The 21,624-nt window shown below is 46.7% G+C and overlaps 1 protein-coding gene across 2 annotated transcripts in view; it reads left to right on the top strand.

Moving 5' to 3' along the window:
• The window catches only part of IGSF3 (immunoglobulin superfamily member 3), a 77,478-nt gene that overhangs the window by 6,558 nt on the left and 49,296 nt on the right, over positions 1-21,624 (top strand). For both annotated transcript variants that reach the window (XM_042866764.1, XM_042866763.1), the window contains exon 2: positions 16,164-16,541. In XM_042866764.1, coding sequence (XP_042722698.1) covers positions 16,164-16,541 — 378 coding nt within the window. The remainder of the gene's footprint in view (positions 1-16,163; positions 16,542-21,624) is intronic.

Genomic DNA, 21,624 nt, shown 5'->3' with positions numbered 1-21,624 from the left:
TATCCAACACCTAATAGCTGCACTAGCAGACCTGCTGGAATACACTGCTAAAAGCATCCTAATGATCTGAATGTAATGGCTTGGAGCCTTGGAAATGTGCTCCCAAGGAAGGGCAGCCCAGATTTGACACGTGGCTCCTGGAGGAGGAGGGCTGGGCTATTGGCTGCTCTTCAGCACATCAGGAGGTACATACCCACTGGGAGACACAGTAGGAGCAGTGCCTGGCTCTACTGCTCATGCTTCCTTCAACTAAGGCTCTTCCTCAGGTGGTAACATCTGATCTCTTCCTCTAGGCAGTGGTTTGGAAAGGAAAAAAGGTGTACCACTTCTTGATGTTAGGAGTGCTGAAAGTGAAACTTGCCTGTCAGAAGAGGTTGTCAGTCCTGAAAGCCACCCATAGAACCACGAAGGCCAGTGAGATCCGTAGGGTTGATGAGGAGGGGGTAGGAGTGAAGCTGGAAGGCAGCAGGAATCCAGTTTTCCAATGGATGCTCTCAAGTAGAGGGAATGCGTGTAGGTGATGCCATGCCATGAAATGCATAGAAATGCCATGTTAAGGATGCTCTGCAATGATGAGCACCAGTTTTTGCATTATTCTCAATACGTGCCTGAGAGTGTTGAGTACGGGTAGGGTGCAGAGAGGCTTCTTGGGAAGTACGATAGTGTGCTCAACTGTACGAGGCCAAAAATAAATTATCAAAAGAAAGAATTGAGAAATTAACAAAGCTAAATGAACGTCTGCAGCTCCTAGAAAAGGGTGTCGTATTTGAAAGCATATTTTTGAAAATCCATTTGCTTAACAGTCATCTTACAGATAACTTTGCTATTTTTACTTTCTTTGCTTTGATGACACTTCAATGTCTATACAATGTATTTAGCATCTGCATTCTTTTCTCGTGTAGAGGCAAAATGTATTTGCTAATTTTGAGTTGGCTTTATACAATTGCTGTGCCTCTTGGCTGTGAGTTAAGTGAAATAATTTTCTTAAAGCTATTATAAAGGAGCATAGCTGGCACTATTTCCCTTCTAACTTTTTTTTTAACCTCTCTCTTATATCTGCAACCAAATTTGAATAGAGAATATATTCCTGTGCCATATTAAGTGTAATAAAGACTGTGCTCTCAACTCCCATAGACCGAGAAGTAGGGATGTTTGGGTTAAGCACAGTAATCTACTGGGGAATGAATGCAAGATCAAGGGCATTTGCAGATATTTCTGTGTTTGCAGGGGCTGTGGTGTTGCTAGCAGGTTGCTCACAAACGGTGGCTTAGATTACCTCTTGCAGGCATCAGCGTTTGCATCTTGCCATTCCTATTTGATCTATGAGCAGTGATGAGAGCTGTATACTTGAATTCTGATTTTCTGAGAAGCAGTCGGCAGTCATTAGGGCAGTGCTTAGACCCTAGAGGCTTTTTCTGTGTTTTCATCCTGTTTCTGTAACCGTGTCTCTTGTTATCTTGTTCCTGAATATTTTCTCTTGTGAGAGGAGACTGTTTGTTGCAGCTGTTAAACCTCAAATGCCTTGAATTTCCCTTAGGGAAGAGGAGGAAGAGTTCGTGAGGTTTCTGAATAAGAAGGCTGCAGGAACACCTACATGTGTTTCCCAAGTACGCAGCCAGGAGGGAGGTATTATTGGTGCTGCACTAAGCAACGGATGGATTCTGACTAGCTCAGGCTGTGATTCCTCTTGCTGTGTAGAAGTGGCTTAGCGAGATAGTTGAAGTTTCTTTTCTCTTTGGCACATAGTAGCACTGGATGCCTCTGGTTGCTTTTGTCAGAGCAGCGTAGCTAGGAGGTGTCAAATGAAATTATGGATGTTTGCTTGGTCTCCTGGCTGGATGTAATAATGCATGTTTTAGTGAAATGTGCATTGAATAAACATTGGGTAAATCTCCTAGGACAAGTGCTGCTGGTGCCTGGAACCATGATTGTCTCCACGGCAGGATTTTAAGAAAAATCTTCACCTAAGAAGAACTTTGCACTGTGTATTTAGTTTACACTGGTTCGGTCATTTGTAATGTTACTTTTCATGTTTCCTCTAAAAATGACCAACCTTAGAAGAAGGTTAGCTGGGTAAAAATCTTGTATGCGTGTATTGCTGTCAGTGTTGGTTCTTTCTCCCTCTTCCATGGTGCTGGTGGTTGACCTGGATGGGTTTATCTGACCCGCTGTTGTGCGAGGGTTGTCCTGGTGGCCTGATGGAGCCTGTCAGCCCTGCATTGCCTTTATGGCTTGGAGGTGGTTTGGGTCATGTTTATACTCGTTTACCTGGTGGAAGCTTGGGATCAAGTCTTTCCCTTGCAGAGTGGATCATCAGTGCTAGAGCAGGTGGGAAATCACCATGTATTTGGTCTCTGCTTTGTGCGGCTGCATTTTTTTAATTGCTTGCAGTCTTGCTTGCCTTTTCCATGCTTCCCTTCGCGCTCAGATGTGCTTGGTAATGCTGTATAACCAGTAGCATTGTCCTTGCTTCACCACATGGCTGTGTCCAGTTTCCCTTTTGCTTGCTCTGGTGGCTTCTGGTCTTTTCTCTAGGCGAGAAGGAAGGAGCATTTTAGAGGTATGGTAAAAGTTACTGAAGAATAACTCCCAAACACCATAAGCTCAGCCCCCAGCTTCATGCTATTGGAGGTCTCTGTGGTACTCTTCCTCCCTGTCTTCTCCCCAGCTTTGTGCTGGTCTCCATCAGGTTCATCAGTCTGTGACTGCTCTGGTGGATGTACTATTTTGGTGTGGTCCTTGTGTCTGTTCAGCTGGTATCTGTCAGTAGCTGCTAAGGCTCATAATCAGGGCAGAATCTCAAGGGTATAGCTATTTACAGGCAGGCAGGGGGAACCGTTCCTGACTTGCATCAAATAAGAGTTTTATTCCCATTAATTGAATTCTTCTAGACTCTGATAACATGAGCACATTGAAATCAGATAAATGAAAAGCCTCTCTCCCTGGTAGCTGTGTAAGCTTTCCTTTAACTCCCTGATCAGAAGCCACCAGGCTCTGCTAAATACGTAGCTGGAGATCAAAACTTGTGCATGCATCTGCTTGTCAGGGAGCTAAGCCAGCAGGACGGCCAGTGCTGCGTATCGGCAGAGGGGGAGTTTGTCTCCTGCTCATCACCCTTACTGCAGCTGATTGGAAAAGATTTTGTGTTTAAAGTGACATGATGCTCAGCTACTCTGAGATGTGTGGTCTATACCCAGAGGCTGGGGCTGTGCTTTCTTCCAAGCCTTCAGATAAGCCTGCAGCTGTAGGAAGGAGCAGGCCTCCTCTCATTGCAATGGCAAATGTTGTGTTTGGAGCATATCTCAGCCATGCCACATGGATGCTGAGAAGTGCTACAGCAGGAGGACCCCTGGACTTGTGCCTCCCAAGCTGTGGTGTGGCTGAGCTGATGTTGCCACCCTGAAAAAAATCCAGCCTGCAGCTTTCTCTGGATTCCCTCTATCCATCAAGAGCCCATAGTGGCTGTGGTTATGGAGGGCATGTCCCTTTCTGCATCTCATTTCCAACACCAACTCTTGTGGTGGTGCTGGAGGCTGGGGTCCTTCTGGTGCATCAGAAGCTATTGGTTAATCTGGGGTCCTTCCCCCCTGCATCCGGCTTGCAGCAGCCAGGTGCCTGGCTTGTCAGTGCTCAGCTGGGCTTAAGCTCGTCCTGGTTTTCAGCCAACACTACTCTACCCTTTGGGTACCCTTGGGTCATTCTGCTTTTCCCCTCCCTGTCACGACCATCATTCATGCGTGCTGGATTAATTTTTTGTTGTTGTTTTCTCCCCCTTATCTTCCATCGGTATGTATCCCTTAGCTATTCACACCACTGAAGCAGTGGCACCTGCCCCCACCCACAGAACACTTCCCACCCTCTCTCCTGTCCTCGCCATCTGCTGCCCCTGCTCCTGCTGTTAAACAGTGACATGGCGCTGGCTTAAGTCTCCTGGGCACGCTGACCTCACCATCGCAGAGAGTATAAAGCTCCTGCTCTCTGCAGTGTTCTTCATAGATGCTTTTACTTGTCCTGCTTTGTTGGGTGATGCTAACGATGGTTGCCTTGGGCAGCACCTTTTCCACCTTCAGCTTTGTTCCTTAAATGGTACCAACTGGTACCAAGAGGTCTGGTATGCAGATCAAAGCCTGCCTTGACCTGGTTGTTCATCCTCTGCTCCTCCTCTCCGTGCCTTTGCCAAATGTAGACTTTTCTAACCTTTTTGTTTTCCTTAAGGCTTCCTGCTCATTTTCCTGTGTCTGCCATCGCTTTGTTACTCAGAGCATCCCTCTGTCAGTGCAAAGCTGCTTTATCCCCTCCTCCTTCAGCAGCTGTTCTGTTTCTGCAAGCCCCATGGGGTGCTCTGTCTGGAGCTCTACCTCCCAGCCCAGATCTCTGCTAGTTTACTGTCTCCATGATTTACACTGCAACGGTTTTCGTGATGGCCCCTGCTGCTGTGTATCTCAGTGATGCTCCAACACTATCTTCCTTAGCAGTAGTAGTCCACGCAATAACCATGTCTGTTCTTTCTGGACCAATTTGCTCCATGTACTGGAGAGCCTTTCTCATGTCTTTGTGAGTATTCTTCTCTCAGCCTCAGAACTGTTTGTGGCTGTTTTTTTCAGGCTTCAGGGGGCTCTCTATGTGACCCTTCCCACCTCTTCCTGGAGTCTCTGTCTCAGGGTAATGTTATCCACTGATAAAGTTGGACCAGCCTCTGCTAGCTTTACAACTGGCTTCACATTTCCCTTTGAGCCAAAATCTTGACCTCTGTCTCGAGCACTTATGTATGTGCACGTGCCCGCCTGTCTTTCTGTTCATGCTGCAGCACTTCCTATCTGTTTCTGCCTCTGAAATTTATTCACCTCTTTGTGCTTTCTACTCATTCCTGTGAACTCTTAAATTAGTTCCTCCCCCTCTGCCCTGTCAATTGAAAGATGCTTGTCTTTCAGAGCCCTTCTTCTTGTTCCACCTTGCCTTAGCTCTCCTTGTTGTGTGATTCCCACCTCCTAGTTTGGTTTCCTCAGGGTGGTTTCTCAGAGAATCATGGCTTATCTGATCGTGTTGCCTCCCATTCCTGGATAACCTAGGAGCCCTTTGGCCAATTTCAGGCAAATATGACAGAAGTAGAGAGCTTGGAGATAAACGAGTTCCTACAGGTTTTGTGAAGAGGAGGTAGCTGAGTGCAAGGGGGTGATGGGACCGAAGGAGACCCCTTTCTTCATGGGCTCTAGCTGTGCCTCCAAATTACTGTGCCAGTGCGACAGAAGCCTCAGCCGAAACTTCCAGTTGCATCATTAGTCTTAGAGACAGCCTCCCTCCTGTTGGCAGAGGAAGCTAGGCTTCATTAAGTCCCTTGCTCTTAGGGCTGTTTGCTGAAAGCGGTGCCTCAGAGCCCTTTTATTTTCTCCAGTGTGCCTGGGAGCAGCCTGCAGCAAGCAGCTCCAGAGCGCTGCTTCACCTGGTGCAGTGCCACAGGGTCTATGCAGGTTGCCAGCATGGCCTGCCCTGGCCTCCTGGCCTGCCTGAAGGTGCTGCTCCATGGCAGGGCTCGTGAGGTTCTGCAGCTGCTGATGAAATGCAACTAGCAGTGAATGCGATCCCATCTGAGTGTCCATCACAGCATGGCTGAGACTGGAAGAGACTTCTGTGTCCATCTGGTCCAACTCCTGTTCCAGCAGGGGGACATCCAGAGCAGGCTGCCCAGCACCCTGGGGACAGCCTTGGAGGATCTTGAAGGAGGAGACCCCACCACCTCTCTGGGCAGCCTGTGCTAGTGTTCCATCACTCACAAAGCACAGAAGTGCTTCCTGATGTTCAGAGTGAACCTCCTGGCGCTCTGATCTGTGCCCAGTGCTTCTTGTCCTGGCTCTGGGCACCAAGGAGAAGAGCCTGGCTTTATCCTCTTTGCAGGTATTTGTGCACATTGGTAAAATCCTTCTTGAGTCACCTCCTCTCCAGGCTGATCCACGCCAACTCTCTCAGCCTCCTTGTAGGAGAGGTGCTGCAGTTCCTTTGTGATATTTGTGACCCTTCTTTGGATGCTCTCCAGTTTGTTTCTGTGTAGTGGGAGATTCAGGAATACATCCAGCATTGCAAACAGCCTCACCAGCTGACCAGAGAGGAAGCATTACCTCCCTCCACCTGCTGTCTAATGCCGCCAGAATACCGGGATACCTTCGCAGCAAGGGCACGTTGCTGGGTCACGTTCAGCTTGGTGTCTGCAAGTCCCCCAGGGCTGTTTCTGTGAAGCTGCTTTCCAGATGGGTGGCCCCAGTGTGTCATGGTGCAGGGAGTGGTTCCTCCCCAGAGTGGGGAATTGCATCTGATTCTCCTTCCTTGTCCTCGATGATAGCATCATATTATGAATGGGTGTAGGGGAAGGACTGTGCCTTTCTCTCAGACTGAAAGCAATAGTAATGTAAATTACTGCATCCCCCTCCCCCCCTTTTTTTGTTTTAATTCCCGAATTACAGAAAGCACCTGTCCTCCCTTTTTAAATGGGAATCTTGGTAATTTGGTGACAACTGCTGGAAGTCTCTGTAGCATGCCAAACTAATAAATTATAGTGTAAGAAGCTGAAGAGTTCTGACATATTAATTAGCAGTACGAGGCAGTGAATAGCTGAAGAATCTCCCCTGATCTGTATCTGTCTTTCAGGTAGGGTCTGTAACTAAATTGCAGAAATTTCAAGAAGCAGCATCCTGGCACCCTGCTGACAAATAGAGCACAAAGGGGAACCCAGGAGAATTTAGGGGGGAAAAAATGGAAGCTGTCTGCTGTTGTGCAGCCACATTTTGCATTCTTGTGATCCTTTTTGGTGGGATGGGAAAATCTATTTAAAGAACTGAATGCTTTTAGACAGTACACTTGACTTTGGGGATAACTTAATTTACTGTTTACCTGAAAGCTGTTTCTGCTGAAGAAGAGGTACAAGGTGTCAGCATTGCCTTGCAAATTGGATATTCTCTCATGCTAATGGCCGTGGCTGAGGGGCACAAATGTTTCTTCTGCATACCAGGAGGAAGCAGGAGAGATTGCTCTTGGCTGCGTTTGTTTCTAGATATCACACTTCATAACTTCTTGCTGTGCTACTTCTACACAACTGTGCACTAAAAAGGGAGGGAGGACCAAACACAGAGCCTGTGCCAAAGGACCCCACCACAATGCTGGAGGAGCAGTGTGGCTACTGGGGACAGTGGGACAGATGGAGAAGAGTGTGCACCAATGGAATTTGTTATCGGCGTTTTGAATTTTTTTTGTACCTAAGATATTATTGCTAAGTCTCTCTTCTTACTAAGGAAATGATTTGGGGATGGATAGCTGAAGGAACTGGATCACAGTGTGAAAAGAAGATGCTCTTGCCCTGTCCCAGAAGAAACATGCAAATAAAGGTCCTAGAGTGCTGGACTCCTAAATGTCATCCTTAGCGAAATTAGTGAAAACCCAGGGGCAGAACTAGAAAGGGATAGGAGCCAAGTAAGCAAATTCCATGAGTGTGTAAAGATGGACCAAAACAGTGAAGTTTGTCTTGGAAGGTAAAAGGGGGATTTGGGGTGGGGGACAGGGCATGTGCTTGCTTCACATGAAGACAGCAAGAAGTTTTCTTTCCTTTGGGGAAAGAGGAAGTTAAAAAGGTTAGGAACCAAGCTCTTTGTGGATGAGAAGCATTTTGGAAGATTTCCTCATGAAAGAGAGGGGATTCCTTTAAAGAAAGGCTAGGTAGTAAAAAGCATTTCCTTCTGGCAAGGATGTTGTGAAGGTGAGACTTGGGACTCGACTCTTTTCTCTCCTAGGAGAATGTTTAAAGCACGTGGGATGTTATGAAGTGAATTACAGCAATAACAAGGGTATTCTGTTGTTGGGGGGGACTGCAGAGCACGCAGGAAAATGCAAAAAGAAGTGACACTAAAATGTTATTGACTGTGAAACTAAACGAAGTTTCTTATTGTCTGAGTGATTGCTCAGGGAATTGTGTTTGGCAATCCCAGAACTGACCCTGGCTGTTGAACATGCAGGACCTGAAGACTAAAGAAGGATAATAAAAAGAAATTCAGAGGCTGCAGGGCATAATGAACTATGTCAGAAATTTCCTGCCTAGCTTTGTTGTTAGCTTTGTTGCTCTAACATATCATTTTTTGCCCCCCTCTGGATAGGTTGGGAGCACAGACCATCTAAGAGCCCAGCGGCCTGAGGCGTGTGTTGATGCTGTGCATCTTTGGTACTGACATGACAATATTGAATCTATTAGAAGTCTGAGAGTGCTACAAGAGGTGCTGGAATAAATGGTGTGCTCTTACACATGTTTTGAGAGCCTGAAAGAACAGAAGAAAAAACACCTATCAATCTTGGGAGACTTTTCTTTTTTATGTGGGTCTACTCTTAATGTGAGCATCTGTCGTTATGGCTTCAAAGCTCAGGCTGGGAAGGCAGTAAAGGAACTGGAGCTGCCTTTCTTTGCAAAATATGAAAGTAGGTGATACCTTGGATGTCCTGGCCAGGCCTCTGCAAGTGCTGCTGTCAGTACAGTAGTGCTTAACCAGACCTTGAACAAGTAGCAGCGATAAAAGTCACCAGGGCACGTATTCAGTGTGCTGGAGGAAAAAAACACTTGTAGGGATAAAATTTGCACAGCTCCTTGTGTCTTAAGTAATGCGTGGGCAAATCAACACTTCCTGCCTTCATATTCCCAATATAAATATAATCTGCTAGAGAGCTTCTGCTTGCGTATTTTTCCCATCATGATAAAGGTAATGATGGAACAGTGTATGGAGAACATGCTGATCCAAGAGCTGGTAAAGTCCTGTTCTGACCTTGGAAGAAAAGAAATGCTTGATTTAAGTAGGCCCAGTGCTTAGAGTGGAACCCGTGCTGCAAAACATGCCAGTAGTGCTACTTGAGTGCTCGGCCATCTTCTAGGATTAGTCAAAACTGATGTGTTCTTTGGGGAATACAAGGATTTCAGAATACAAAGAAGTCTTTTCAGCAACTTCGCAGGAAAACAGTTTAACTATAAAGAAGTGAGTGTGCTGCAGAGATACTGGAGACCTCAGCAATTGTGTTGACTGTTTTGAATCCTAACCAACAGGACAGTTCTGACGGTCAGGTCAGTCTTTCCCTCATACCTCATCATGTAATGTTATCCATCTTTTTTATCAGGTCCAACTTCCTCAAAGGCCATGTCAAGTTAGGAGGCTGATCATCACAGGCCCATTGAGCTCAGGAATCTATGTGCAGAGTGGGTACACTGCCATCCTCCTTTGTTTTTGCACAAGATGGGCTTTCACCTTTTTTTTCTGACCAAGTGTGACCACATTGGCTGGCTTCTGTATGTTTGGTTCCTTGACATTTGAAGTGAAGCTGTATTAGATTAAAGAACAGTTTCAGAATTAGTGCAGTCAAGTTGGTTTAGATGAATTTTCTGATGGGCTGATTAAGAACAGTGAAAGTATAAGAGCAGGAGTTTTTGTCCTGTACATCTCCCGTGGCAGGCTGATCTCCACCTAGGGTATTCCTGAAGAAGCTGAATGTCTTCTAGAGGAAGCTAAAGTGTGAGAGACTTCATAATCTCACAAAGCAGTCGTCTCTGGTGCTGCACTTTTCTGGTTGCTGGGAAGTCAGAAATATACCTAGCCTCCATGTCCAAACTGAATCTCTCTTGTTCACACCTACATCTGTTGCTTCTTGTCTTCTCCACATACAATACTGTGAGTGATTTCCTTCTTTCTTCCAGCACTTACAGAAATGTGCAAGTTGTAGCAATAGAGATGATATGTGGCTCAAGAATATGCCATTCTAAGACAGTGTTTAAAACTGGTGCATCTTAACATCTCTAATTGTAGGCTCAGAGAAGAAGCAGTTAGAGGAGTGTGAGATTCATATAATATGAGGTTTGCTTAAAAAAATCCCAAGGGCAGATCACATTTAACACTGCAGCTGCAGAATACCAATTCTGTACTGTGGAAAGGAAGGGAGTCATCTGTCAATATAAGGACCAGATCTGAGAGGAACCAAAGGATGAAAAATGGCTCTGATCTTGGTGAGGGGCTTGGATGTTTGACTGGCTGCATAATTATAACAGAGGTACAAGACCTCTTTTGCAGTCAGAACTTGGAAAGCTAGTCACAGGCCAGAACAATCTGTGGTGATTAAAAGAAATGTCACCTCTTTCATATTTATTGAAAACATTTTTCTTTAAAGACAGTAAACATCTGCTGTGGAACTGAGTGGATGTGAAAGGGAGCAGCATGCAGAGATGAGTGAAAGCAGTTGTGTTGGAAGAACAAAGGGCTTCGTTGGCTGCTCCTGTCTCGTTTCCCTGCGCTTTGATATTTCCCTACTGATTGTGATATTTCCATACCAATTATTGTATAAATTGTTCCTGGCTGACCTCGCCACTTAGCCATCCTTAGTTGGCTCAGCAGTGGGAGGAATTTGAACGAGGAATGATTAGCTTCTGGGGTCGATTCAGGAGGGAAAGTCCGAGTGGTGGGATGGTGGTAAGAGCAAAGGAGGGTGAGACGGGATCAGGCCCCCTTGATACCGTGATTTAAACATCAAAACAATAGGGTAAGGATGGGGTTGTTCTGTAAGTGGTTCCATCCAGTCCATTGGTACAGTGAACCGTCCTGGCATGAGAAGAAATACATCGAGCAAAATACTGTTTTCCCAGAATGAGGCTTCATAGTAATAATGGTGTTGGGGGGAGGGAACAAAGGGGTATGCTGCATGTTTTCTTCTGATAGCATTGTTTTTTCCATCTGGCAGCAGGTTGCAGCATACAGAGATTCTACCTGCTGTGACTCATTTATGCAAAAATTAAGCTTGAACCTAATTTTTATTTGTGCACATTAACAGGAGACTTCACAGAATACCAGGTGTGCATTGCTAGAAGATTGGCCCTGTTTTGGTATTGCCTGTTGTAGTGGGGTCACCTGTAGAGATTACGTTAGTCCTCAGTCAGTGAAAATTAAGATGGCCACTTGGGGAATGCTCTCAATGGCCAGACAACTGTGAGCTTGGAAGAGCCTTTGTGAAAGGAAACAGGGTTTTGTGAATGTCTGACTATTCCATTGGCTCTGCAGCAGAACTAAGCCAGGTTGCTGCAGAGCACAGTGCTCCTGTTCTAGGGTGGGGGAATAGTGACAGGGATGAGGAATGGGTTGCAGGGATGCCCGGTTTGCTTGGCTGCAGCCAATAGTGTGGTATGAGGGTGGCCAACACACAGGCTGCTGCAGCTCAAGGATGCTTTCACCTGCCCTACTGCTCCCCATAGTGCTCTGCCCATGATGGCGTGGCATCTCCCATGTGGTCAACGCTATGCATGGTGTGGTTGGCACCTGCTCATGGGTGCTGCTTGCCTGGAGACTCACTCAGGCTAGGAAGTAGATGTTTTTAGCAGAACTGCTCTTTAGCACTTGTGCATGAATTGTCTTCTTTGCTGGAAACATCCTGCCAGCTCCTGTGCTCTCACACAGACGTTCCCTTATCATAGCCCTGTGGGATTTATGCGCGCTCCCCTTCCTTGCCCTGCACAGGTGATGCTTTCTGCTTTAGTACGGAGGATGTCTGAGGAGACAGTTCAGTTCAGAACTGAGGTGGCTGTGCGGTTAGGGAAAAAACTGTAATCGTGCCTTTTTCTTTTTCCTTCTTTTTTAAGCTCAGCCTGCAGATCAGATGTGGCTGTATGACTGAAGGGTATCACCTGCAATTACACAGATGATAAGGGGATGTGAAAACAGCTCTAATATGGAGTTGTAGCTCATCTTGGGAGCCTCCTGAATCTGATGGGATCTACTACCTGTCTAGTAGTCCTTTTTCAAGTAATTCCCATCCCAGTATGAACCTGGGCATCTTTTCCTATTCACAATATTCCTAGACAAGGAAGCCCCCAGTTCAGCTGTGTATAGTTGCAAGAATTCCCTCCTTTGTTGTGAAACTGGACCTGATTGATCTTGGTTGACAGCGCTAGGTTTTCAAACAGGAAGAGATGATAAATGGTCACTTCTTGACCATCCTCTCCATAACACATGCAGTTGTACAGACCTCTATCAGATCTCCTCAGAGGTTATCATTTTCCAAGGCCTTGCCTGCCCCATAATTTCTTACATAGAGACCGTTCTCTACCGTTTATTTCCGTATATTTTATTTTCCTGCTTGCTCTCTTCTGAAACTCTTCCTGTAAAACCCATAAATTGAACAAACAATAGGAACAACAAAAGAAACCACAAATGTGCTCAGTGTATTTGTACAGGCAACAGTGAGAGGAGGAAGAGGGATCTCTTTGGAAATGTTTACTGTCTGCTAACTGTAGTCAATAGCACAAAGTAATTTTTTAAGGAGAATTTAGGATTATTAGCATGCAGTTCAGTTATTGACAAATACTGCTTTAGAGCCTCCAAGAGAAGGAGGACTGCTGTAAAGCTGCAGGAGTAGAAAAAAGCCCCTCAAGCTGCGTAATTCCATTTGGTATTCAGAGCTGTCAGCCCTATATTTCTGGAAGATATAGAAAGTATGAAGATTTTTTTAATTGCTCTTTAGTGACTAGAGGCCCAGGATAATACTCCGGAGTTTCTCTTTCAGATTAAAGCTATGCTGGCAATGACTATTGCTTTCTAATATACCTTGATGCAGCTTTCTGTGGAGCCTTTGGGTGAGGTGTGGATGTGACCCATGCTTTCAGCAGTGGGAGGAGTGTTTGTGCAGGAAGCTTTTGGTAACTCATTGTAGATGTGGCGCTGAGCGGTATGGCTTAGTGGACATGGTGATGGTAGATTGGTGACTGGACTAGATGACTTCAGTGGTCTTTTCCAACCTTCTTGAATCTATGATTCTTCCCTAATTTTTATGGGTGTGTTGATGCTGTGGTAGTTTCTTTCTTACATCATAGCAACTTACTCCTTGTGATAAGCCTTGTGTCAATATTCCCAGTTTGTATGCCTGTTTGTCTAAAATAAAACTGAAAGTCCACCTCCTTCCCAGAGAATAAGTGTTTGGCCATTTCTGAAAGGTGGCATCATCGTAGTGTTTCAGATCATGCCCCTTATGGGACCACTTGTGCTTGAACACCTGAGCTCTGCATGTCTCTGTGTGGAAAGGCTAGCTCTGGCTGTAGCCAGTTAACACTACTGGGAGGATGTTGATTCTGAAAAGACTGAATTACAGCTCTTCTGGGTGAAATGTCTAGCTAACAGGGATACTCAACACTCCTTTCTGACTTGTTGATTGAACAGAGAGGCACAGAAGTCTTGGCTGAGAGACACTGCACTTCTCCCCTGCTGTGCTGCTGAAGCTATCCCTCTTCATCTGCCTTTCCCAGCTGCTCAGCATGAAACTGCAGCCCGTGGAGCCTGCTGAGTGTATGGGAAGTTCTGGGAATGAGCATCTGCCCATCCCCTTGCAGTGTGACCCAGAGCTTTATTGTTGTGTCGCATGAAGCCTCCTCTCCCTGTGCACCTTCCTTCCTCCAAAGTGGGGTCTGGGAGAGAGAAATGCCAGCAGAAGTGTGAGGGGCTTGCCCAGCTGTTGCTTTGCTTGCTCTTAGCTCAAAAGGCCCATGACTCAGCCCTTATCTGGAAGGGATAAGGATCAGGGAGTGCTTCCTCTAAAGCATGCAGTATTTGCTGACTTCTTTTGGAGGGAGGAAGGGTGGGGAAGCAGATGCATGAACATATCACTTCTTATTAATTTTAAAGTTGCTCTTGGCTCTCTACCTCCTCCATATCAGCCCTTGCATTGTCAGTAAATTATATTGGATTTGCAATTAAAAGCCAGCTGTGCCAGTGAAGTACCAGTCAAATGCCAACCTTAATCGTCTCCTGGGCTTCCAAGGAGAGGTGTGGAGCACAGAACTCTTCCTTCAGTGAGCTCTTCTCTCGCTTCAAGAGGACAAGATAAGAGTTTAAAATGGGATCTTCGGCATATTATTTTTGCTAATCAAAACGCTTGCTCACTAAGAAATGCTATTTGATACTGTGCGTGCCTGAATGCAGCAATTCCCAGAGCTTGAAAACTGCCAAGCGTACTTCACCACATAAGAAGTTAACCATTTGGGGAGAGCCCTTATAGTGGTGAATGCCTGTCTCAAGCTGATTGTTTTTCTCCTTCCCTTTCTCAGTTATATTATTCATTTGAGAAGCGTTTTCTGCTTGTTCCCGAAAGCCACTGGCAAGGGAAGGAAGAAGCCCACCTTAGTGCTTGCCGTGCAGCTCAGGGGATCCTATCTGCACACACTGGGACGTGGAGATCCACACTGTGTATGCTTGAGGTTGTTATTTTGCCAGTGAGCAAGAGTCGGTCCCTGTTGGAACATCATTTTGCAGTGGGTTGGTTGGAGAACTCGTCTAAGTTTTCCTAGATAAAGCCAACTGTACAGCAGTCATCTACTTAGAAACTCAGAAATAACCAAATGAGTGTTCGTTTTGCAACTGTTAATTCCTGCCACTGCATGTTTGTGTGGTGGTGCAATTTTAATTGTTCTTGCAAGCAGGGTGTCTGAATGCTACAATAAGGTTAAGATGTGCCTCCCAAATGTGTATTCCAAGCTACCTTTGTATGCAATAAAGATCTTGCCCTTCCTGCTTTAAGAACAGTTCTTCACTTCAAAGGCAGTAGTGTTTGCTTTGTCTTTTGACCTTTGCAGGGAGAGAGGAGGGTCTGGTTGCACCATATATGTTAATTGTCTCTGGTGGCATCTGTCTTTGGGATGAAGAGATTGGATGGAGAGCAAACTGGGGAGAGTGCTTGCCTCTGCAATTCCTCCCACTATTTTTTTCAAATGTGCTAGATTTCCCCATCCATCCATCTCTTGAAATCACATTATTTCATAAAGAGTCAAAAGAAATGTAATTTTGAGCAGCAGTTAGCTGAGCCCAAGTTAATAGTTTGAATTGCACTCCATCTGTTCAGCTGCATGGCTTGATGGACATACTGAACCCGTTTTTCACCATTTGCTTTAAGCTTGTAAGAACCGTCTCCCCTGGCTCCCATCCAAGGTGTCTGTCAAGAAAAAGTTGTCTGGACACTGATGGCCAGAGGGTGAGATGGAGCCAGTAATCCTCTGACCCTTTTGCTTGCAAGTTGCAAGTTTTTGAAGGATGAAATTCTTCTCTGGTCTTGAACATTGTTGTCAAAAATTAGAGAGAAAACAAAAATATCACCATGTGTGCACAAAAACAAGGGGAGGATGAAATTTGCAAACGTGATTATGCAGGACCTGCTTTAAATCAGCTTATTGCTGTTTTATGATGGCAAGCAAGCAGTCACAAAAGCCAGGGTGATTGGCCTCACCATGTGCACATGCTGCTGGTAACTCAATAACCGATGAACACCCACCGTGGTCTCCAGACCTCCAGCCTTTGATGTAGCAACAAACAAGATAGATTGCTGTAATTTATCTGGCCCCTGGAGGGCTCTGCTGGTAATGTGCCATGAGCCCAAGGGCCAGCCATCCATAATCTGTGTAAAAATACAGCAAATTGCTGCCCTGTCTTTGTTCAGAGCTCTGTGACTTTGCATGTGTACAGTGTGCAATACCGGGTCTTGATTTCCAGCAGCTAGGGGTGGTGAGTCTTAGAGTGTAATGTGCCCGCTTCCTCCATTAACTTTGTTTTTGTTATGTACCAAATATACTCCTTTTGAATAGACTTGGAAGTGCTAGGAATGTGGTGTATCCTGGTATGCCTTCATGAGTGTGACTGAGAGGCTGGCAAATGAAGGCGAGCTGGATATGAGGGAAAAACAATGGGATTTTGCACCAGCTGGAGCAACTGCAAGGCTTACTGTGGGAGGAGGGGGCTTGTGGCCTGAAACCCAAGAAGGGTCAGAAACAAAACGGTGGCTGTGTGGTGGAGGAGCAGAATGGTGCTGAGAACACGCAGCCTTGCTGAGCAGAGCCCCCCCGCAAAGCCCCATGCTGCAGGCATGTGATGGAGCTGCCGTCTTCTTGCTGAGCTCCCTATTAGCTGAGCCTTTACACGCATCTCTGCTGTGTCCCACCAGTTGGCTGGTGTCGCATCAGTGGTGCCAAGCGTGTGCCTCGCCAGCCACAGTGGCCCTGTGTGGGGTGTGGAAGGCTGCTGGTGGAGCTTCCACCGACTGTGGCCGTGATGCATTGGAGGGGGGAGGGGGACACATAGGCAGCCTGCTGGGTAGTAATGCTTCTGTGCTCTGCTCTCCTCCCACAGGCATGGCCTTCGCTCAGCGGCACGTGGCGGTGCAGGAGGGGCCTCTCTACCGCACAGAGGGCTCACACGTGACGCTTTGGTGCAAGGTGAGCGGCTACCAGGGCCCAGCAGAGCAGACCTTCCAGTGGTCCATCTACCTGCCTTCAGCCTCGGAGCGGGAGGTGCAGATCGTCAGCACCGCCGACCCCTCCTTCCCCTACGCCATCTACACCCAGCGGGTGCGCGCCCAGGAGATCTACGTGGAGCGGGTGCAGGGGGACGCGGTGCTGCTGCACATCACGGAGCTGCAGGACCGAGATGCTGGGGAGTACGAGTGCCACACGCCCAACACCGACGAGAGGTACTTTGGGAGCTACAGTGCCAAGACAAACCTGACAGGTGGGTCTCGAAGGACGGCTTGCTCTGTGGGGCCTGGCTGATTTTCCATTTTCTTACTGGTAGCGTCAAGGTGATGGTAAAGCTACCAGGGAGGATGTGCTGTTCTGTACACAGTGGCACGAGGGTGCGTATGGGTCTCAAGCTTGTACAGATGCAGACAGGTTTCCCACTGCAGATGGGGAGATGTGTTCATCAGCAGTCTGTGGCACATAGTCTGTGCCATAGCCCAACAGCCACATCCCAGCACTTACGAGATAAGGAGTTCTCAGGCTCTGAGCACTGCCTGTTGGGGTCTACTCTAGTCAGGGGATGGCACTTGAATCCACAGAGTACTGATGATGATAGAGAATCAGCAGGGTGGAAAAGTAAAGAAAATGATCCAACTGTAAGTCCTTTAACCTGGTATCATTCCACTCTCTCACCTGCTGTCCCAAGGTAAAGAAGCCACAAGGGCTGCAGTTCAGATGGTTATTTTGGTGGCCACCTTCCCATTTACTATCAGTGTATGCCATCTTGAGTGGGGAGCTCCACACCTAAACACTCCTTTATTGTAATTAGGTGGCTTGCTGCAGGTAACTGGATTTGTGGTTCCTCATTCAAACCAATCTGAATGAAGGCTGGCACAGCGCAGCGCTTGGGGTAGTGAAACCTATCATAAAACAAAAAGTGCTTGAGTGCTTGGGGACAGAGAGAGGAAGTGGCCATGGGATTTGTACTGGGCTAATCTCTTAGGAAACTGTACCACAAGGAGTCAGCATCTGAGCCACAGTCCTTGGAAAGCAGAGAGCAAGGGAGAGGACTGGTGTTAGCCATGGACATAGAGTGCAGTGGGGAGGGGTTGTGAGTGAGCATAGCTGATGTGTCTGATGCTGTCTTTGTGTCCCTAGGGCTCAGGAACTGGTGCCTTCCAAGTTTTAATTGTTGCTCAGCAGCTTCCTTGGTGGCCAGCCCTGGGCTTTCCGGGTGAGATGATTGTGCTCTGTCCCGCCCTTACAGCTGGTCACAGGGCACATGGAACTTGGGTCTCGGCACTGAAGGCATCCATGGTTAGTGCTTTGAGGACATCAGCTTCAGAGCTTACATGTGTCACAGATAGTCAAGGAAATTGATCTAAAGTAACTTCTAGTGGATTAGTTAAATCGCCTTATGCCCCTTTGTGGATACTCACACTCAGAATGTGTTTGTGGCCCTAATTTGCTTTAGCTTAATTCATTTCCAAAAATCCACTTCAGAAGTGACTTCGGGTCACTTGCATTTTGAGTGTGTATCTACGTAGGTGTTTGCTGGGGTTTAACAAAACTCTGACAGAAACTGAATTCTTTTATGCCCTCGTGTGATGCCTGTATGGGAACTGCAGAGTCACGGCCTGAACCTCTGATTGATCACCTGAGGTGAGCCATGAGTCAGCCACAGGAGCACAGGTGAAGGCAATTCTCCTGTGCAGCCTGGCTCCACCTCTCCTAGACCTATTTAAGAGCTGGCTACCAGGGGGGAAGGATCTTTTCTGGAGATCCACTCTGCTGGTGTTTTGTGAGTGAGCCCAGGATAGGGGTAAGCCTTCTATTTATTCTCTTTTGTTATCGTAGTCTGCTTTGTCAAACTTTCTTGTTTATTTTGTGATTATGACATCCTAATGTTCTTTATAGAATGCCTCATGAAGGACAAGCCCCCACAGAAGGAAGGGCAGTAGAAGCACCTCCAGCCTGTGCTGCTACCCTCAGCCTTTCTCCCACTGGCAGCTTTTGCAGCTGTGTAGGTACAGCTGTGTCTCCACTGTGCTCCTGGACCATGTGTGCCATCCTGTCTCTTATAAATAGTTTGTTTGCTGGTGCAGCATACTTGAAAGCAATGCTGGGAGCCATTGTGAGGTGTCCATGTGAAGCCCTGTTTTCTGGCAGTGAGTCTCTGTGAGAGGACCTGCACACAAGGATGAGCAGCTACATGTGGCGGGCTTTCAAAATGGCTTTATTGCTACAGACCTTAGTCAAGAGGAGCTACGTGAATGCTATGTAGGAGAGTTATTGTTCTCATTTTCTCAGAAACAGAACCAAACTTTATTTTCTTTCATCCAGTTATGAATTTTTAATTGATTCATTAGATTGAGTGGCTCTTTTTTGGCAGCAAAAAAGCCTGGAGGGAGATAGGTTTGTTAGCATCTCTGTTCTCTCTGTTTATGTGTGAAATGGATAGTTTTAGGCTCGCTGCACTGGGATCTTTGAGTTGCTTTGCTCTGTGGCTTGAAGGAAGAGCTGAGGGAAGAGTCTTCCCCCTTTTCACCAAGACACACAGTCCTGTGACGGGGTAGCTTTCTGGGGCTGGATGAGACAGCAGTACAGGATCACACATGGCCTGCTTTCAATACCGGCACATCTTGGCTTGCAGTAGTGGCTAGGATGTGTCTTTGCTCTTGCCTTCTGAGCAGTATCAGGGGCTTCTGAGGTTGCTAAAAAAGAGAGTTGGTAGCTAGTTGGGCTTCAAAATACAGCTCAGTGCACCTTATGGTCAGCAAACATGTCTGGTTGTCCCTCTCCCATTTTTGGTTTCTCATCAGGAGGTTCCTTCACTGGGGATCTTGGCTAGAATCTAGCACTGCTTTTCTGTTGTAACATCAGAAGAGGATAGGTGTGGCACTGAGAGACATGTAGCAGGCATGGCTGTGATGGGTTGATGGTTGGACTAGAGGATCTTGGTGGCCTTTTTCAGCCTTAATGATTATGTGATGGCCTGGAGTAAACAGTGCTCCCCAGGCACTTTTTGGGACTGTAATCTCCACTGATCTGAATTTAGGCACGTATCACAAGCACTGATCTCACCTGTGCTAGGAATTAGGCCAGTAATGTGGTTCAAGGGCCTTCTGCTATAGAGGAATGTATACAAAGGCTTAATGTTTTTAATCAGCCTTAAGTTCACTTCAATTGCTTCAAAAACAAGTTTCTCTCTGTATCTTGTTGCCTCTCTTCTACTCCTGAGCAGCATCATTGGGAAGAAGTTATGCCCAGTTTGGGAGATGTCCTGGGTTCTTCCTCCCAGCACATCTTAAATGAATTCCAGATGCTGAGTGGGGCAGCAAAAAAAAACAAACAAACAAACAAAAAAAAAACAAAACAGGTGCAAGTCTGCAGGATGTTATGGAATGATGGCCTTGTGATTGATTTATGAGAAAGGATTAAGCCCATGTACAAAGTCTGCAGCTCCATTGTTTGTCTTCTGAGTAGAGCTGATAGAGTTCAGTTCTCCAAGGCCAATATGAAATTGCTGAAGCTATTTGTTGGCTGTGGGGAAGGTTGTTGTTTTTTTTTTGTTGTTGTTGTTGTTGTTTTTTACAGAAGTGTTGTCCCACTCATCTAATGCCATGTATGTTGTCTAAGCTAGGTGCTGAGGCAGTGTCTGCAGTCGGAGAATGGAGACGAACCTGGAGAGCAACCCGTCTTTGTTTAGGTTAAGGTATCTTTCTCTCGGTTGACTGAAGAGAGAGCCTTAACATGGCATTTAGTGTCGAGTTCTTCCCATAGTGGCTGGTGAGGTGTTTCTGTGCAGCTGGGTGAAGCAGCAGCAGTGCCGTGCAGTCTGAGATTCTGGCCTGTTATTCTCATCTTATGTTGATGGATAAATAAACTTGTGTGTTGCTGAGGGGTGGAAGTGAGCACATGGCAGTTACTTCAGAGTGCGTGAGTCACTGCAGATTTGTACTCCACTCTATCTGCAGTGGGTTGTTTGTGTGCCTGTATGCTTACTTAGATTACAGCCAAGAGGCCCAGGTCTAACCTCTTCAGAAGTTTCAGGCTTTTATCTCAGTAGGTTTTTTATCTGTGCTCCAAAAAACATTGAACTCTTCTTCAGAAAGTAACTGATTTGAGGGAGGAAATCAAGCTTTGAGGTTTTTCTTTAACAGGTAGCGGCAGAGCGGGAGAAAGCCTTTCAAAGCACTTGAGGAGGTGGCAGCTCTTGAACTCTGTATTTTTGGGGAAGCAGCTATGCGGCATCGATCCTTAATAAGTTAAAGCAAAAAAGAAAAATGAAAGCGTTTAGGACAGGGAGATGCATAGCAAACTCCAGGGTACTTTAGAATGAGGAGGAGCGATTGGTGCAGACTTGAGAGCCAAGCAGCACTTGGCCTCAGCAGCGAGCAAGAGCAGGCTGGTGCCTGCAGGAATGGATACCGTCCTTCCTGTGCTCCCAGGGTTGGATGAGAGAAGGGCATTAGCATGAGCTGAGCACCTGAGAGGCTTTCACAGGGTTCCGTCATGGTTGGGATGTAAAGGCACCTCTGGAGGCCACCTGCTCCAACCCCTGGTCAAGCAGGGGTCACCCAGAGCAGGCTGTCCAGGACAGCATCCAGTCAGTCAGCCTTGGAAGATTGCAAGGAGGGAGACCCTGCAACCTGTGTAGGCTGTGCCAGAGCTCTGTCCCTGCTCAGTGCAGCACTTCCTGATGTTCAGTTGGTGCCTCCTGTGTCCAAGTTTGGGCCTGTTGCCTCTTGTCCTGGCATTCAGCATCACAAGTTTTGGTGGTGCTTTAGGTAAAGATTTGTACGGGCCAAATACTCAGTGTTGGAAGGGAAGGAGCCAAGTGCAACTCAGACAGGCTTTTGAGGGAAGAGGGTTGTTCTCTTTGGTTAAACTTGCAACCAAAAATCTTGAGAACTGACTGTGGAGGGCTGAAGGGGACATAAGAGGCAAAAAGAATGAAGTGAACTTTTATTGCCTGTAACAGCTGCTGCTGCTTGTTGCCAGCAGCTTCTCTTCTTTGTCAACTGTTGCCATACGTGACCTGTCTGCGCGCAGAGCTGAGGGAGTATGCCTTCACCCAGCTTTGCTGTGCTGGAGAGAGCAGCAGCTGCCCTGGGGGCCTGGGGTCACTCGCCATGAGAGTAGTCACTTATGCTCACATGCATCTCATGGACTTCACTGGCTGTACATGATTCCAGTTGATAACTGGGCTGAAGGTGGCTTCCCTGAAGGGAGGTGTCAAAGAGAAAGACGACAATCATGCAGACAACGTAGGTGCTTTTTTCTGTGCTGCCTTTGCTTATTTCTCCCCATGAGGGACAAGGGAAAGTGTCGTACGTGCCAGCAGGTTGCAT

This window comes from Lagopus leucura, unplaced genomic scaffold, assembly GCF_019238085.1.
Source record: "Lagopus leucura isolate 7727_CA_CO unplaced genomic scaffold, USGS_WTPT01 Super-Scaffold_100001, whole genome shotgun sequence".
In the NCBI taxonomy this organism is placed as follows: Eukaryota; Metazoa; Chordata; class Aves; order Galliformes; family Phasianidae; genus Lagopus; species Lagopus leucura.
Note: the sequence above shows the minus strand (reverse complement) of the source record. Positions and strands in the feature narration are given on the sequence as shown.